Source organism: Crocodylus porosus, unplaced genomic scaffold (genome assembly GCF_001723895.1).
Source record: "Crocodylus porosus isolate Cpor-Errol unplaced genomic scaffold, CroPor_comp1, whole genome shotgun sequence".
In the NCBI taxonomy this organism is placed as follows: domain Eukaryota; kingdom Metazoa; phylum Chordata; order Crocodylia; family Crocodylidae; genus Crocodylus; species Crocodylus porosus.
In genome coordinates, this window is record NW_017728931.1 from 47,037,772 (window position 1) to 47,056,808 (window position 19,037).

A 19,037-nucleotide genomic window follows, 5' to 3' on the forward strand; every position below is an offset into this window, starting at 1 on the left:
GCTCAAAAAATCTATATTTTTCTGTACTGCTCAATTTGTTGAATACTGAGTGTAGTCTGTTACGCCTTTTATTCTTAACTAATGATTTCTATTTTTAGATCATCTTTGTGTTCACTTTTTTAACCAAACTCAATGCATCACAAGGTGCTTATTGCTATGATATGTAAGAGCCAATGCTATCACATTTGTTTTATTTAACAGATGTTTTTCGCATGTGTCTCTTAGTAGGCTACTGTTGCACAAATAATCCAGGTGAGACCAAAAGGCCAACAACAGCACAGGCCTATGCCCAGAAGTACTTGGTAAGGATTTCCTAGAGTGATGTTTTTTATTGGAGTGACTGTGTAGTTGGGAGAGTTAGGCAAGCCTTCGAATGCAAGACCTGAAGAATGTCTTGCATTCAGAGGCTTGCCTGACTCTATCCCAACTACACAGTTGATCCAATTAACAAAACCAACCAAACAAAAAAACTCTTACCCTAAGAAAATAACATCTTAAAAAGTCTTTGCCTCTCGCCTAATTCCTGGACCTTCCTGGGTATGATATCACTCTAACACTTCTAAAAGTTCTTGGGTATTATCTAGAGCTTTTGGATAATGTCTGTTTATGAAGCACTCGTAGATGTTTTAAAATGCTCATTTGTTGCCATCCTGCTAAATATAAATATTAACATGCCTTATCAGAAGTAACGTCCTTTTGTTACCTGGACTAGCAATAATAGTTGCTGAATAGTTTTTGAGACATTGGAATGCATTCCTCTGACTGGCTAAGCGTGATGCTTTATAATGAAGATGTCAAAAGAATTACCATACAAGATACTGTTTCTATGTAAAATAATAATTTTTCAACTTTAGTTCTACTCATGAGAAGAAAAGCAGAACAAATATGGCTGTGAAACAAGGAAGATTTTATCTGAGGCATAACACCCTATCAGAAGATATTCCCATTGCTATCATATTTAAGGTACTGTAACTTTGGTTTAAAGAGTTCTTTATCTCTTTTGGTTTTGTTGGGTCGGGGGGAGAGGCTGTGTTGTTTTTTGTTTGTTTTTTCTTTTAAAGCAGCAAAATCTATAGCAGTATGAAAGATTTCATAATTTCTTTGAAGGAATTCTAGTTGCTTTTCACCCTGCCGTATCTGGGATCATAGCATATTATGAGAGATGAGTGGAATGCAGAGCTATAGGGGAAAATATTCAAATGTTCAATTCTTCCTGAATTGCTCAAAGTTGCTCTTGCTATTTCAAAGCCATAATGGTTATTTCTATTTTTTAAGTAAGTTTACATAAACAATCCTTAGTTCATGGATTGTTAGTGGTATTTTGAAAGATCTTTAAGGTGTTGATTCTGTAGCATTTCACTAGTTTGGTTTCTTTCTGTGTGTGTGTGTGAGATTCAGTTGTGGTGGAAGTAACAATATTATCCTTAAATTCTTTGAACTGAGAACATTTTTTTTCCTAAGACCAATACGTTAGCTTCATATATATGTATCCATGCAAATTTTGTAATCCTACATAACTTGTGTGGTCAAATATTAAATAACTTCTTGTTTTTATATTGGTTCAGAAGAGGCTGATATGGCTAGGAAAAACCCATTTCCCTAGGTTGAAAAGATTTTTTTTTTTTTTTTCTCCAGAGCATGGATTAAATTGGGGCTGCAAAGAGAGGGAAAGTGAGAGGCAAATCTCTGCAGGGGTTGCTAGTTCTCTTAAGAAAGGAGCAGTGAGATAAGTTAGAACTGCTGTATTTTTCACTGGAAGGAAGGGCAAGTCATATTGGGAAGAAGTTTCTATTTATTTCTTTGTTCTGCCTGACCCTTCTGGTTTATTTTGATTTTTCAGATTAAAATGTTTCTTAGATGAGAAGTTTTTTACCAATGTCTGGAATTTATCAAACTGCTCCAATCATTTACTTTCATAACTTTGTGAAGTCCCCCACCAGCAACAGTGAATTGTAAAGTCTGCTTTCATCTTTCCGTGAAATTCTTACTGTATCCACTGTAAATATAAACAATGCAGTGGAGATAAAACTGGCTTTGGTAAATTGAAATAATTGCCAGAAGAGGGCAGCACTTGCTCATAACATCAGAACAAAACAGACAGCAATACTGAGCTGTCTCCTGGGTTGCTGGCAACTATTACAGAATTTTGGTATCCTATAAAATAATTTATTTTGGCAGTATAGCAGTTTTATGAATTAGTCTTTTATGAAGTGTGTTGTTTCTACGAAGGGAAAATAACTGAATAATACTTGGATTAAGTCTTGAGAAACAAATGTAAAGTATCTATTATCTCTGATTATGCAGATCTCAAGTAGCTTGAGGATATTGTTTCTGTTTTTAGTGAGGAGTGTTAATTAGAGGGGATTAAAGAAAGATTGTGGGTAGAAGTACACTGTAAAAGTGTCAAAAGTCATGGTCTTAACTTTCTTTTTATTCTAGAAAATTGAATAAAAGTTAATTTGCTTATGTAGTGCTTGGTCTGACTGCCCAAGTACTAAGTAGTTAGATTTTACCACTAATTATATACCTGGTTTCTTATGACTTCTTCTTGTCACCTAGTCATACATCCAGGTATCTCCTATATAGCAATGTTTCTCAAACTTTTTTGTACCAGGATCCATTTGTAAACACTGGCTAGTCCAGACCCAGTGTCCCTCACTCTCAGCGTGCAGCCCCCCACCCCCAGTCCTGCAAGTGTGTGTGTGCAGGAGTGGGGGCATGGTGAGCCCCAAGCAGCCTCTTGCAGGCTAGAACTCTGACAGCCTCCAAGGGCAAAGCCACGGTTTTCCACCTTTTTCTTCTTTAAAGGAAAATCCATTTTAAAGTTTGTTGACCCATTTTTAAAATTTGTTCATATATTCTTGTGACCCACTTTTGAGTTGCAACCCATGGGTTGAGAGAGACTACTATATAGAATATTCAACTACACTATGATGCTACTATAAGAAAGCTTTCTAAAGCACAATGATGACAACTTGGTTATGTTCTGATGAGCATTCATCAAATTTAATAAGTGCTTTCCCTCCCTGTATGTGTTCCCATGGTGAAAATTATTAAAACCGGGAGGATATAGTAATTGATCCCTTCTATTTCCTACAGTTTAGTCAGCAAGGTATTTTATAAACTGGCATAGAACTTTGTAGTTACTCGCATTAACAGAGCATTTTCTGTGAATACCTACTAATCCTGAAAGATCTGTCATCAAGTGGCACTTAGTTTTTTCTTACCTTTCTGCTGTCCTTTCAATGACGTGGCATATTGAGGTACCATCTGTTGCATCTCTTGACTATCCAAGGGGAAGTAAAAGATCCCATGGCAGTCTTCATTAAGAAGGAATCTTGGTGCAGATACCAGCTCTTCCCTTGCCCTGCCCCTTTCCTCTCCTATCCACACAACTCTGGTTAAGAGCAGTTTTTTCTGTCTTAAACTGTGGGCACAAACTTGCTGAGCGCATGACCCCAATCTTTTCTAGTCATAGTACAAGTATTTAGCTCACTACTGTTGTAAAAGTTATTTAAGATGTGGGCATGAAAGACTATATATGTAGAACTGTATTTTGGTTTACACAAGTCTTTTAAAAATATAGAAGATAAGACGGAAAATAAAGGATATTGTTCATTTGAGGTGGGGGACATGTTTTCAGTCAATGATGACTGCTGCTTGATCACAAGGATGTCAGATGGGTTAGTTATGTGAGCTAGCAATTCTCTGGCAACATGGGAACTTTCCTATTAGTTAAATTCGTCTATCAAATATATAAAATGTTTTTTTCTTTTGAAGGTGAGGAGCACCAATAGTTTTTCAGCCAGCAAAGACTTTTTCTTATTTTCAAGGTGCTAAGTTGATCTATTTGTTATGATCTTATAAACCCTTGGAGGGATAAGAGGTAATGTGTTACAGTTTCAGAAAAGTATGCTGTACTTCCCTGTTTATAAGAACCTTTCCAGCCTGGATATCACTTCTGTTATTTGTGGTCCTGATCAGGTCCTCCAGGGGACTGTCAGCTGAAAGAGATTACTTGCCAGTCTCTCTCCAGTTTTTCACCACAAGCAACTGTGCCAGGTTCACAAATCACAGTTTATTGACGTGGGAAAGAGTAACCCCCTTCCTATCCAGGCTGCTGCAGGGCTGGTGAGAGAAGCTGACACATACCATCAGGGAGGGGTAAAGGGTAATGAAAACAGCATTGGAAGAGGCTGCGAACAAGTCTGATGCATCTCTGATTGGTGGCCAAAGCAGTAGCAGTCTGGACTTCTGGTTACAGATATGTGGGATGCTGAAAGACCTCTAGGTGGCAACAAAGGAGCTTCCCTTTTGAGAGCATGAAGCTCCTCAACAACTGGATGGCTGAGGTGCTTTGAAGAGTCCATCCTGTTCTTGAATCTTAGAGAACAGAGATTTATACTTCTGTGCTGTACTGCAAGCCCTTTTAACACCAACACTCGTAAGGACAAAATAGCCATAGTCCCATGGTCACCAGCTGAAATACTTGTCCAGAAGATGTCTGTGTTGTTGTACTCAGAGGCAGCCATCTTCTTCCTCTGTCATTCCCAAAGACAGCATATTTGACAGGGATGTTATGAGCCTCATTGGGACCATCCTAGGATTGTATCAGGAGACTAAACCCCAGCTGTGTCTGTCTTCTCTTTGCTTATCTGGGCCTCCTGGTGAACTGGCTTGTTCCTTCCATGGGTTTGGTCAGCTATTACAGCCAGTGGACAGATGCCAGACATCTGTCACCCATGGTAGCACCATCCAGTTAGTTTTTTTGACCATTGCTTCCTCTTCAGTTATGTTTCTTACAGTACTCTGTTACAAAAAATATGTAATGGCTTTCAGGAGATACCACAATAATGCAGAGGAAGGGTCTTCTAGTGCTCTTGTACTGAGGAAGAAAGAGATCCTCACTCTGTCCTAGACTTGAAGAGAATGAATAGATAGGTCGGTAAGGGTAGTAATGCTTGCCCCCATTATTCCATCAGTTTGGTCTCGAGACTGATATGTGGTTTTTTTGGCTCATAGGATACATACTTTCCTTTTGCTAACTACCCAACCCATAGAATATATCTGAATTTATGGAGGGACTAAAACATTACCAGGATAGAGTACTTTTCTTTTGAATCTCCATAGCACTGAGAGTCCATGAAATGTCTTGCTACAACGAAAACACGCACATGGAAAAAATATGCCCTACCAGTGGGTAGACATTGGCTTATCAGAGGCAGATTGTACCCAGGAAACTAAGCCTCAACTTTTTTCTTATCTCTTTGTTCAGCTGGTGATGTATGAAACATTGTTACCTACCCCTCATAAATAGAGTGCATATGAGCCTGGGTTACCTCCATGGAAAAACAATTTGCCAGAGTTTAGATGATATAATTTCAGACCTGATTGAATATGGGAAGATGGCAATGGGCTATTATGGTACAGACTTGTCTTGCATTTTTCAGCCACTTGTGATGCTATTTGTTGGTCTTCTAGAGGCTATATAACTCTTTTTCAGGTTAGCCTACTGCCCTGGCAATCACTGCTGAAAACATTTTGTCCTTTATAGCGCTTGACTGGTGACTGCACCTACGAATGTTCAGAAAGTGCTGTAGTACCATTCATGATACTATACAGACAATTAGTTGTAGATGCTGCAAGAATGAGAAATAGGATCGTTCCTATTTAAACCATTCTAGCCACCTGCAAACAGTGACAGACAGACAGTAAAGCCATAGTGCTCTGTAGAACCTACCAAGTAGGCACCTTTTCACCTTTTGGCAAAGAAGTAATCAAGCTATGTGGTATAACCACAACTGCTCTGCCACCAAGGGCAAATCTCTGTTCTACAGGGTACAGAGCAGATTGCATTCTCTACAGGAGAATCAGTGGCTTTTATGTGACTTTCCACTGGCTCCATTATTCTTGAGGGTGACTTTCAAAGCCAGATGACGAATGAGTACTTGTGGTGAATGTTATCCTTCTATACAACTGTTAAGCCTCTAAAATGATCCAACCATCTGTCTCACTCAAGGTGATGGTTATCAAAAGGCGATTTTGTCCAGAAGTGAGTATGTGTCAGGTACTCATGGCTGAAGCCCTATATGCCTCATTTTGCACTGAGACCCTGGGCAAAACGTTATTCCTAGGACAGCTCTGGCATTTCCCTTAAACTAGTCAGCTAACTTGTATTCTTCCCAAACCTGTTTGACATAGGGGAAAGCAGATCCATGCTCCTGAGCTGTGCAATATGGCGCTGCCAGGATTCAATCTTAGACTGTATCTATATCTACTTGTAGCCATTCTAAGGACCAAGGTTTTTCATCTCAGACTTGGAATGAATAATGCCTTCTCTTGTTGTGTAACCTGTTGGCTAGTGTACATCTCCCTCTGACTTTTAAGACTCAGATCGCCAAAACTTAAGCAATATCATCTGCAATGTACCAGTACTGGAAATCTGCAAGGTGCTTATTCACATGTGTCCAGTATGATGCACTAAACTTAGTTGCTGGATCTGATGCCAAGTCCAGGACAGTAGTGTTCCAATCTGACTATTGCAGTTGCTGCTCTTCATTCCTGCTATCCTGGGAGGATGCTGCTAGCCAGTCACCTACAGTGGGCTCCACCCTGTGTATATTCTGGAAGAAAGAGAACACTTAATCATCCTACAGTAACCCTGGTTCTTGTCAGTTTTGTCTGTATGCGTCCCACAACCTGTACTCTATCCTTGCTTTCATGCAGATTTCTCAGCAGTACAGGCTGAATTTTGAATTGTGGGAGAACTGAGGGCATGTCACAGCCACCCTGCTAGCCTCTGGCATTGTACAGGGAAATGAGGAGGCACAAAGTCCCTGCGCAGGCCCAACAGGTGCATCTTTTCAGATAGGCTTCTGCACCGGTTTACATTGATTGCATCATCTTGAGAAACTACAGTTACTGTAGGGTATGCAAGCAACAGTATATTCTATGGGAGGCAAAAAACCCCAAACATTTTCTCTTCTGTTCTCTGAGCAGCTGTAGATGTGAGGTGAGTGATAGGAGTTGGAATAGCAGAAGATCTTTTGCTGCATCTGCATTGCTGGGGACTTTTGCAGGTGACCAAGGGGAACTTTCATTCTGTGCAATAGCTTTAAAGGAGGATATTAAGTATGGTTACATCCTGGGTCTGTAAAAGCAATAAGGCAAGTATCGAGTTTCTACCTTCTTAGCCTGAATGAATATCTTCATCCTTGGGTCAACTTCAGGGACACTTGCACGCTGCCACAGTATATCATGAGAGAGCACTGTAACGCGGTGCATGGTGCCCACTCTGCACATGCTACTGTCCAAACTGGACGGAGTACAGAAGGTTTACTGCGGTGCTCTTAGAAGAGCTTACCAGCATTTATCTAGTGCTATGCTAACAAGTTATTGCTTCTGGTTTGAGAGAGAAAATTTGTAAAAAGAAGCTGTGTGGCCCTCCTTACTGCCATCCTAGGAAAGTGCCCTGAAAGTCAAGATTCTAAGGTTTAAATAACAATGAACTGTCTTTTAAAAGGAGACTTGCTAACCATTATATGTGGCAAAGCTTGCGAATAGCACACTGGGACCTACAAAGAAAGAAATGAACAGCATTTATGTTTTTTTCACTAAAAAATGGTTGTAACTTTGCAATAATTTGAAGCTTGTAACGTATAATCTTAAACAAACAAACGAACACCATAAAACCACCAAACTGGTGACTTTCAATTTGTTATGGACCTGCAAGACTTGGGGAATTTATACAGTCCCAATTCCATAAAGCTTATTTCTGAACCACAGATGTCTCGGACTTGTTCTACCTGGGATGTCAACTTCTCTGACATCTTTTAATCTAGTCACCTGCCAGTCTCAGTTCCAGTTTGTAACACAGCTGCCTTCGAGGGGACTGCCATGGCAACTCTTAGACATCCTCATTAAGATGTGGGCTGAAAGAAAAAGAGCTGGGTTTGTGTCTTCCTATGCACACATACCTCTTTAGGCAGCACAGCCCCAGCAGACTACATATTACAGTTTGAACTCTGGATGTTCTTATAGTTCCACTTGTTTGCTTCAGCCCAGCCTCCCTGTCCTCCCTTGCCTTGTTTTCACAAACATGCCTTCCCTTCCTCCTTCTCTCCTTCTTTGCAACAGCTAAATGTTCCATTTTTGACATTCCCTTTAATGAAAACGCATCTAAACCATATATGGATCTCTTCCCTGAACGACTTGCTTCTATTTTGTGATACTTCTCCCTTCCTCTGTTCTTAATTCCAAACTTATCCAACACCATCCCTCCATATCTGTACAGTACCCAGTACTGCCCTGAGGGTTGCTGTAACAAGTAATAATGTTCTAGGGCAGCAGATCCCAGCTGTCTTGAATGTTAAAGGTGTCAGTCCTGCAGGGCATTGTGCACAAGCGATGCAGCGTCAGGACACTTGTTGAAAAGACAGCATTAAGGTAAACTTGAATAATCAAGCTGGTGAACATATCAGATGAACAAAGACCTGTTTTATTTGTCTGTCATGCTTAGCATTGCATACATGCTGATTTTAGATGAGCAGTTAATTCCATTATATTGTAACATACTTTTCATAGTATGAAGAAACAACTCATGACAACGTGATGCCAATCAATTTGCTGATATTAATAAAATGATTCTGAAGCAATTCATTTAAATGTGAATACAGTTAGCAGGAAATTCATTGTTTGTTTGTTAAATCATTTTGTCCACCCTGCCTTAGAAGTATTTAGACAATATTAATCACATTTTAAATCTCAATTAAGCAACCAACAACAATTGAAATTTCAAAATTAATATATATTCAGCAAGAACCTGTTGTCAAATTCTTGTGCAGAAACCATTTATCCACAATGTATAAAACTCTGACTAGTCATTAAATATGAAGAACAGGTAGAAAAGAGATTGGAAAGAAGACCTTAATTTGAAATGAAGGAAAGATTGGGTAGAAACCCCTAATGCAATGCACTCCCCCTCTCAGTTATTTACCCTACCTCTCAATCTTGCTTTGTAAGTTAATTCCCTTGACCCACAGTTTTCAAACTATGGCAGATGTTGTCAACTTAATTTGGCTGGTAGAAGCTGGCAGCGCACGGTGGGTCTTCTGCATGCATCATGTTTTACAACAGTGTCTTTCCTTGTTTTGTTGTCTGGTGGTAAAGTAGATCAGGTGGTTGGAGGTTAGTTGCTACAGAAAGCATCTTAAATCACCACATACTGAGCCATAACATAACTCCTCCTTCTGGGTTGGTTTTTAAGAGGAATGCATTAATTTAGGCTTTATCATCAGTTCTTGGGATACTGTTCTAGGATGGACAGAAGTACCTAGTATAACAGATGATTTCCACACACTTAACCCATTTTATGCATGCTAATTGTATTGCATTGTACACTTTCAGTAATAAAACTAACCTATAAGGGCTAAACATAACTGAATTTTCCTCTTGTCTCAAGTATTCTTTATATTCCAGATCTGCTTGTCTAGATGCACGGTGATAATGTAATTGGCACTGATGCTTTAACAGGGCCTCTCATTGTCAAAATTCTCTGAGAGGATTGCTATAACAGGGTTTAAATTGATCTAGTTTCATCTTCTAAGCTAGATTCATCACAAGCTACACATGGAGTGTAGAGCCTTGTATGCTTCTGTAGAAGAGCCTTGTATGCTTTTCTCTTACTTCTAATACATAAAGAGCACTAATGATTTTCCTGATGAGATGTTTCATGTGCCTTTAGATTTATTGGGAATGCTACAAATCTTGAATACATTGAATTACAATTATTACCTTTTTTTGAGGCCAGAGTCTGGTATTTACTCTGAAAAAGGACCTTGAGTTCATGGAGCCTACTTACTGCCTGTGACAACTTGTTACATGGATTTGAATTAGAGTGTCAATCATGAGGTTAATTGTATCAGAACCTTGCCCCCAGATCTGGATTGGTGGGATCATTTAACTTTGGACTAAACCAGTCTGCATTGAAACCAAAATATTCTTAGATTATGGTGCATCCCATAATGTATTCTTTATCTGTGGCTGTAACCACTTTCATTGGGAGTGGACTCTAGTCAGATTCCAATCCACTACGTAAAACCAAAAGTTAAGGCCACCGACCATCCTTTTTAAGGACTAGCAAGAATTCTTTGCAAAGTGTAGAGATGGGGTTAAAATCTTTCAAAAGGTTTGTTGACCCCTCTGTCAGAAGGGATGGCACTAGTTAGATGTGAAGCAGGATAACACCCCAGTGAAGACGGTAGGAAGGCCAAGGTATTCATGCATTTTTTTTCAGGAATATGTGACTGGCACACTGCCCGTTTTTAATAAGAGCCAGTGAACTACAGTTTACCTAGGCCATTATTTACAATGGTCTTTGTTGTGTGCAGCTTAAAGAAGAATATGAATGCAAACATAACTTACCCACAACTTCTGAGAAGCATATTATTACTCCGCCAAAAGAGGTTTAGGGAGATTATTCCCTGTTTCTTGATATGGCAGAAATCCAGACAAATGTGTGAAGAGAAAAGCTTTAGCACCATCTGGAATCCACAAAGGCCTGCACTGCTGGCTGCCACCTTGAAACACTTATTTATAGAGAGATTTTTCTAAACCTGTTAAGCGCTTTCTTAGTTTATTAAGCTTTTTCCACAGTATAAAGTATAACAAGGTGTCTAAGGATCAGTGAAATAATAGAGTGGCTTTCAAGTGGGATTTTGTAGTGAAGTCATCTCCTAAATGCACATAGCTGCAAAGAAAGCAAATTGTAAAAGTTACTCAAATAGCATACGCTGTAACACAAACAAGTAAGATTGCAGAACTGCTTAGGGTAAGAACCCATGTATGATCTCATAGGTAACGTCACCTTCCTTTATTTACTGTAGCTCTTGAATGGAGTTTCTCTGTTAAATTTGTAAGGTTACTGTTGGTCAGTGTTTAAGTTTCATAATATTTCTTAACAAAAATAAACTCCTGCAAATGAGGAGCAGAGAGCACACAAGCAAAAGGCACTCCAGAGTGTTTGTTCTCCTGCTGCTTATCAAGATTTCCATTTCAGGTTCTTCCATAGCTTGAGTATGTGCTGCCAATACCAGATGGCACAATTTCTGAGAGAAGAACGAGCTTTTGCTTAGAAGTAATACTGACAAACAATACCAAATTAGCATAAGCAAATGTCAGTGAGTTAACATAAAGCCAGTGCTATTTCTGTCTTTTCTTCCTTTCCTAGGCCATGGGTGTTGAAAGTGACCAAGAGATTGTACAGATGATTGGTACAGAGGAACACGTGATGGCTGCATTTGCTCCTAGTTTGGAAGAATGCCAAAAAGCTCAGATTTTTACACAGATGCAGGTGTGTCTTTTCATCTGGCCATCAGCCATGAAATCTAAATGTTGAATATTTTCCATTTGCATGAGGGTTGTTCACAAAGCAGTTTCACATATTTCTTAGTTTTTGCTTTTTTTGGCAGGTACTGCCCCAAATCAAGATCTCTGCTCTAATTATCTAAGAAGAAATGAAGCCAATGCATGCTTTTTTGTACTTGGATGCTAAATAGTCTGTCTTCAGTGTCTGCAGGGAGTGTAGCAAAGGCCATAATATTATATTACTTTAAGCGAGTTGTATCATATATTCGAGTAACCTTGTACTTGTGGCTTTGACCACTTTCACTGGGAGTGGATTCTACTCGGATTCTGATCCATTGTCTAAAACAAACCGTAATGGCTACTGTCCATACTCTTAAGGACTAGCCAGAACTCTTTTCAGACTATGAACACTCTTCCTTTTTGAATTATCAGCTGCTCTGCTGGTGGCTAGTTTATCATATATATTATCTTATGTATATTATGTTAGAGTAAGATTTTGAAGATTAGTATTATTCCTGCTCTTCCATTATAAATATAGTGAAAACTGTCTCCAGGAAATCTTGGGTTTGGTAAACTGGGCCCTTTTTTTTCTCACTTTCATCAATTGGAACAAGTCGGGATTTGAACTTTGAAGCCCTTTTAGGAATTAAAATTGAGGAGCAACTGAGAAGCAACTGAAGACATGAAGCATGAAGAAAGTAGAAAAACCTGTAAAGTAAATGTTCTGTGCAAGAAGTGCCAAATGAAATGAAGACACGTTGCACAGAGATGATGGTATTTAGGGAAGAAAGATGCGTGGACAGTTTAGTGCACTTTGTTCACATTTGACAGACATGGATTCAGTTTCCAACTCTGCTACAGACTTCGTGACACTGAGCAAGTCGCTTTAATGTCTTTGGGCATTTTATACACATAACTTTGTCCCACAGCGTGCTGGGGAGCTGCTGCTTCAGAGAAGACTCGATTTAATTGAGTCTGCTCTGCATGCAAGCTGGTGTGAACTGTGCTGCACCATGTGCAGTTGTATAAGTGGTGAAATGTGTGTTAGCGTGCAGAAAATGGTGGTGGTGCACTTTTGAACTTAAACACCTTCTATGTGTTTTAGTTCCAAAGTGCGCTACTGCCGTTTTCTCAGCTCTGATGCACATTTTGCCACGTATTTGACTGCAAATGACACAGTGCTGGGTGCTTTTCAGAGTGCCCAGCATTGCAGCACTTACATATGTAAAAATGGCCTTTGAGCCCACGTTCCTTGTCACAGAAGGGATGCGAGCATAGGTTTGACTTAAGGGAGGTTCTGTCATATGATGTGATAATGGGAGCTATAGGTACCTCAATGTGACAAGGAAAGTAAATTAAATCATGTAATTTTTAGGTCCAAGTGATTAATTTTTTTATACGTGGATGAAATTGACAATCAGTAAAGAGACAGAATTGAAGATAAGAAGTTAATTGGAGTTAGTGGCTCTGTTTGAGATGTAGCCTTTTTGCTAATTTTCCCTTGATCCTTCTTTCTCCCTGTAGTGAGGTAATTATAGTCCTTCACCATTTCCTACTCGCTTCTAAATGTTACCTGTGTGTGATATTGAAATGCGCAATGTTATTTATTGTCTGTTACGTGCATGGGCTGATCACCTGAGGAGCATCCTGTGATATTTATGAAGAAAATAAATTATTTATAGATATGTGTAGTTTGTTTGTTTTTTTTAACTTTGTAAGAGCACTATTCACAGCTAACAGACTGTAATAATGTGAAAACATGTACAACATTGTTTGTCAGTGTTAAATCTTGTGTGGATCTCCCTTGACAGGCCTTAAAGTACATAGGAAACAAGGTACGAAGGCAAAGGATGTGGGGAGGCCCAAAGAAAACAAAGATGGAAGAAGCTCGTGAGCTGTTAGCATCAACTATCCTGACTCATGTTCCTGTATGTAGCATCTTCTTAACTTGAGTAGACCATGGGGGGATTTTGGGGTTGGGAAGCAAGTGATCCATTAGAGACTTAAAAGCGATGTAGTCCAAAAAAGGGAATGAAGAAGCTGTCATAGGACTCTAGTGAGTCCTTTGCCTTTCAGTAAACCATTAAACAGCATAACAGAGTGCCTAATGGAGATAAGGTGGTTCCAGGACCCACTGAGTTGAGAGATTCCATTTAGTGCCTGGGTCAGCAACTCATGAGTGGTGGGTTTCCAATTCTGACTCGGCCACAGCCACCAATTCCTTCTGCAACACCCAAGGTGTCTGCTTCTGCCTCCACCACATACTGGCACATCCATTACCTGTGCCACATGCCATGGATTCCCATCTTCAGTGGCAATGGGATGGGGCAGATTTGGTGGTGAGGATAAATAGTGCTTGTCCTAGGCACCAAGAGAGCATCATTGGAGGGAGTACTGTGGAGTGGACTGCCAGAGACAACAGACATACTGGAGCAAGCTGCATACTGCTGAACGTTTGTTTTTGTGGGGGGGCTTTCTTTGGGTTTGGTTGTTTTGGTTTTTTTGTTTTGTTTTTGTTTTGTTTTTTTTACCTTGTGCTGCCACAGGCCAGATCCAATCACTTCATGGGCCAGATCCAGCCTATAGGCTATAGGTTGGGGAGCCCTGATCAAATGACGTTTTCTCTTCAGATTTACAGAGATTTCAGGGGAGAGAGAGCAATATGCTTTTTTTGTCACCGGAAATGCAATGCACCCTGCTTTGTATGACCCTAATCTTTGAATCCATTTAAACATTATCGGTCTGGTTTTTCGCTTTCCATTATTCCAAACCAAGAGTGAAAAGTGGTGAAGGGTAATTATGGCTGGACCCTGGGAGCAGTGCTCACCAAGAACACAATTTCCAACCTCTTTGAAAGTACATGTATTTATATTAGAGAAGTCCACACAGACCTTACTAAGGATTAGGACTGTGCTGTGTTAGCAGCTGTGTAAAGAGAGGGTTGTCTCAATCCCTTCCTTAAAGAGGTTGCTACATAAGATGATCAGTAACATATGAAAGGTGAAGGGCTAAGAAGAGAGTATCTGGTATGTTTATTTTAAATGCATTGTTATATTTTTTTAATTAATTAATTAATTAATCAACTTCTACTTTCTCCAGCTGCCCATCAACCCTACCATTTTGTTGGCTGATTTAATGAGTGATTATCATGGCAAAAGTGGGTTTTAAAAGAGTACTTACATGTTTTAAGAAAATCTCCTCTGTAACATCTTGGAATAGCCACTCTGTGGTACAGGCCAGTTACTTCCGTTTTAATCTTTTTCATATAAGACATAAACAGAGCCCCTTTTTTTCCTGAGGAGGTAAGGGGGAAAACAAATGCATTTTCTTGAGTTTTTATGTGAAAGAAAAAGATTAAATATAGAAAAATAAGACTCAAAATGAACCCCAAATAAGTCATTAGAGGGCTAGCTAAACTACTAGAAAATGCTGCTGTTTGATTTGTTGCCCTGGCTTTAACTGGAGATCATATAGTCTCAACCTGCAGTGCTAGACAGCAGTCTGGGTGCTACATTCATGAACAGAAACAAAGCTGGATTTTGTAGAGTCACTTACCTTGTGAGCATAACCTACTCATTTTCATGTAAAAGTGGGTGAATAGAGCCTCTGTAATCAGTCAGTCTTATTGAGGAAAGACTTTTTTTTTTCCATTGTTTTCAGCACTAAATGATCACAATCTTAGCAGAAGCCAAAGATCTCTTTATCCTATCAACAGTCTTCCTTGTGAGTGGTTTTTAAAGTAGAGGAGACATTTGAGTTGCCTGTGTGCTGGATCTCCTTTGTGGAAAAGTGTTATCAGTCTGGCATTATTTATGAAATACTGAAGTTTTCTCTTTAGAAAGCCCTATTTAATTTTGAAGGGCCAAATGTTCATTGCTTAAATATGTGTTTTGAAGAAATAATAGTCAGGGATGGTCCTGCATTTGAGCTTGGGATTGGACTAGCTGACCTCCTGAGGTCCCTTCATATCCTCATTTTCTATGATTCTAAGCCCTCTTCCATAAAGTAAAAAAGAAAAGATTGTCTCAGAGTTGCTGTTGCTTTCCAGTCTGAGAAAATGTAGACTATATGGAGGGAAAAAGACAAATACTCCCACAGCAGGCATGTCTTGACTTCAGAGGGTTCCTCCAAGCACGCTTTGCACCAAACCCTAAACATAATGGCTAGAGACAGACATTCAAAAAGTCTGAGCCTGAATTGATTCAGTTTTTCCAGGTTAATCTAACCTGCAACGCTTGAACTGATTTTGGAGGTGGATAGACGTTTCCTTTTCATTCCAGAAATGCAGGCACATGTCTGCAGTGGCTCAGACTAGGAGCCCGGGTGGACGGGGAGAGGGGATGCTAGAGCAGGCTTCCCTTCCCTTCCCTTCCCTTCCACTGGGCTGAGCTGAGGAGGGCATGGCCAGGCCCCAGCAGGACACTATATGATTAGAAAGGGGTGTTATCCCTGTCCTTGCCCTGCCCTGCCCCACCCTTGAGAACAGAGCATTTACCAGCTCTGTTATCAACATTTAGCACCCCATCAGAAAACACAGCCTCGCTCATTCATTGAAGCTCTTCTTAAACAGCTTTTTCCAAAGGAAGGAATGCAGGGACATTACCAACTGAGCTGTTTTTTATCTCCAAAAAGTCCTAAGCGAACACTGTTTTATCTGCTGTACACGGCATTAGCTAGCATACCACATGCTGGCTATGGTCTGTGCTGTGGGAGAGAGGGGGAAGGGATCTCTGCTTAAGCGGCAAGTGATGAGAGGGTGGCATGGGGAAGCCAGCAGACCCTGCTGTGCCTGCAAGTCTGCCGGAGCTCCATCCAGGGAGCAGAGGGGAGGGGGCCAGCCCTGCTGTAGAGCAGAGAGCGCTGCCCAGCCCAGAGAGCATGGTGGGATGCTGGGCATTTCTGGTTTAACTTAAACCAGCAAAGGGTCTGGGACAGACATTGCATAAACCGGTTTGACCCAAATCAGTTAAGTCAGCTACTACATTCAACCAGGTTGATCTCAGATCGGTTTCAGTCATTTTCAAACTGGTTTATGTTCACTGAACAGCTATTCTGTTACAGGTTTAAACCAGTTTCTAATCACTTAAACCGGTTTATGCGTAATGGATGTCCCTAGCCAATAAGAAAGTGTGGTGAGGTGAGCTTTGGTATAGGTCTATAATTTCTAAAGTAGATGATGACCATTTGATGTGAATGTTCAAACTTTTCAAAGGCCTCCTGGCAGAGAAAAATAAGTGACAGGGAATGTGAAAGCTCTTCCTATATTAGAATAACCATGGGCGACTGGTGCCTCCTGATACTAGGGGATGGGTTCCCCCAGCGGCCAATCGCTGGTGGTGGCAATCCCAGAAGTGCTGCCAGCGCTTCACTTGGCACCCCCACAATCTCAGGGCGCACACCAGTTGCTGCCTCTCCCATTCCCTGGCTGTCGAGGGCCAATCTCAGGGAGACCACGTTGCCCCTCCCCCTTGCTGCCCCCTATGCGTCGCCTATGAGAATAACTATTACAGAACAGGAGAAATTAAATATGTCATTGTTTTCCTAGTTTTATTTTAAATTAAGTCGTGCAGGATCATTAAATTTCCTTTTTTTCTGGGCAGCTGTTGACACCTGCTGGTCTAAAACCTAAATCTGCAAAACATACGTAGTTGCTTTAATTAAACTGAAGATATGATGAACTAGAGATGAACTTTTTTTTAACATGTCTGGACAATATATCAGTTGCATATGGGATCAGTTCTGATGCAAGCAAAAGAAAGAGTGCATAGCTGAGAAGTGTGGTCTGTAATAACTCAGCCCTTAAAAGTGATTTGCTTAAGTAGTGGTACTAACATTTGTGAATGGAGTTGCATCTAACTTTCTCCACAGGAGAGAAGACTGCTGTGATACAAGAACTTAAAGGGAGACTTTATCCCAAATGAGTGGGTAGGGTGGGGAGTAAGTGATTTTAAAAGATAAGATGTCTCCTCTCCTTTACAGGAGTGAAATGCAAATTTAGTTTTCAGTTTTGTAACTTTTCAGCTTAGTCTAAATCTGCTCAAAATGAGAAATGTTCTCAGTTGCTTACCGAGGAAATTGAAAATTTCTTTAGAAAAAGAAACTATTGAAACTGAAAAGAAAAACTGGTTCTGTAGCTAAAGGTTGAGTTCACTGAGGAGGAATTTGTTTAACAGACCAGTTTCCATGCAAGTTATGTTGTGTAAGTGTCAAGGAATATGTGCTGATTTTCAATTTTAGTAGAAATAAGTAAATGATTCTAAAACCAAAAAGGAAGCACTTGACTTCAACTTATTAATGTCACTTCTCTTGCCACAAAATGCCATAGTGTTGAATTATTCCAGCCTCCTAAACACTTTCTCCTGCATAACTAAACAACATCGATATCGATTCAAAACTTCGTCATGATCATTTGCCTGAGTTGTATGATTCTGTTTTTTTGTTTAAAACTCTTTTGGTGTTACTTATTAGGTTTTATTGCAACAGCTACCAAAACCAAGCACAGGTCCCAGCTGAAGTCCCTATTCAGGCTCAACTTCCATTTGACTGAAGTGGGCATCTGTTGCCTCGGAAAGAAAAGTATGATTGTTCTCATGTTGCCAATGTTTTCACCCAGCCTTTGACTTGCAGGTGAAAGAATTCAATTTCCGTGCCAAGTGCATTTACACAGCTGTGATGGTCCGCAGGGTGATCCTAGCCCAAGGAGAAAACAAAGTAGACGACAGAGACTATTATGGAAACAAGAGATTGGAGTTGGCAGGACAGGTAGGTCCCCACTTTGGGGAACTTTATTCCTATTCTTATATTTAAAAAAGAGTACGGGACTTCGGGACTTGTTTTTTTTTCTGATTTATTTTTCCCTCCCCACATTGGCTTGTTTTTAAGTTAGACATGTGCTTAAATATGTTCTCCTCGAGTTGGAGCCTGTGACTGGTATTTGTGAGGTTTTCACTCTTGCTGTGGCCACTGTGACTCGGGCAGAAGAGCATAGAGGCCCCCAGTTATCATTGTGGAAGAGCTCCTTTAGTATTAGTGCAGAAAAAGACTGCTATACGTGTCTTTCAATAACCCTTTCAAGTGCTTGTATAGAGGATGGAGGTGGGAGGCAGGAGGAGCATATTGAGGCCAGGTTGTAGCACTATAGGAATTCAAGGCAGTGCTAAGGAGCAGAGAGCAGCCCTAGGAGGCTGATATAACTTAGGCTTCTTGCAATGTCTCTTTTTGTCAAGGTTGTTCTCCAACCCTGAAAGCAGCACAGCATCAGGAGGGCACAAGTGGTTAAAGCCACTTAGGTTCTTCCTTCTGGGTTACAGGTTCTGTGTTGCAAGTCTAAAATTTCACTTTTTTTGGTTCAAAGTCCATACCACCTGTGTTTTCCTGGTGCAGGAGGGTTGCCTGTATATCAGTTAGAGGGCAGTTACCAGTACTCCGGCATTTCTTTGTAATGTGTAATATTTTTATATTTTACTTTAGTTACTGTATTTACCGGAATTCAAGATGGCCCCCCAATAATTACAGTCTATACATGGAAATTTTTATAAATTTGTTATCACTTTCCACATACAGAATCTAATTATTGGGGGGGGGGGGTCATCTTAAATTTGTCCCCCTTTCCTATCCACCGACAGGGAAAGCAGCAGTGGAGTCTGAGGGGGCAGACCCTTACCCCACATCCC

The 19,037-nt window shown here is 40.3% G+C and overlaps 1 protein-coding gene across 1 annotated transcript in view; it reads left to right on the plus strand.

The window, feature by feature from the left end:
• The window catches only part of POLR3B (RNA polymerase III subunit B), a 132,874-nt gene that overhangs the window by 34,120 nt on the left and 79,717 nt on the right, over positions 1–19,037 (plus strand). The window contains exons 9-12 of the mRNA XM_019543900.1: positions 855–963; positions 11,228–11,350; positions 13,176–13,292; positions 17,992–18,126. Of these exons, the coding sequence (XP_019399445.1) occupies positions 855–963; positions 11,228–11,350; positions 13,176–13,292; positions 17,992–18,126 (484 nt within the window). The remainder of the gene's footprint in view (positions 1–854; positions 964–11,227; positions 11,351–13,175; positions 13,293–17,991; positions 18,127–19,037) is intronic.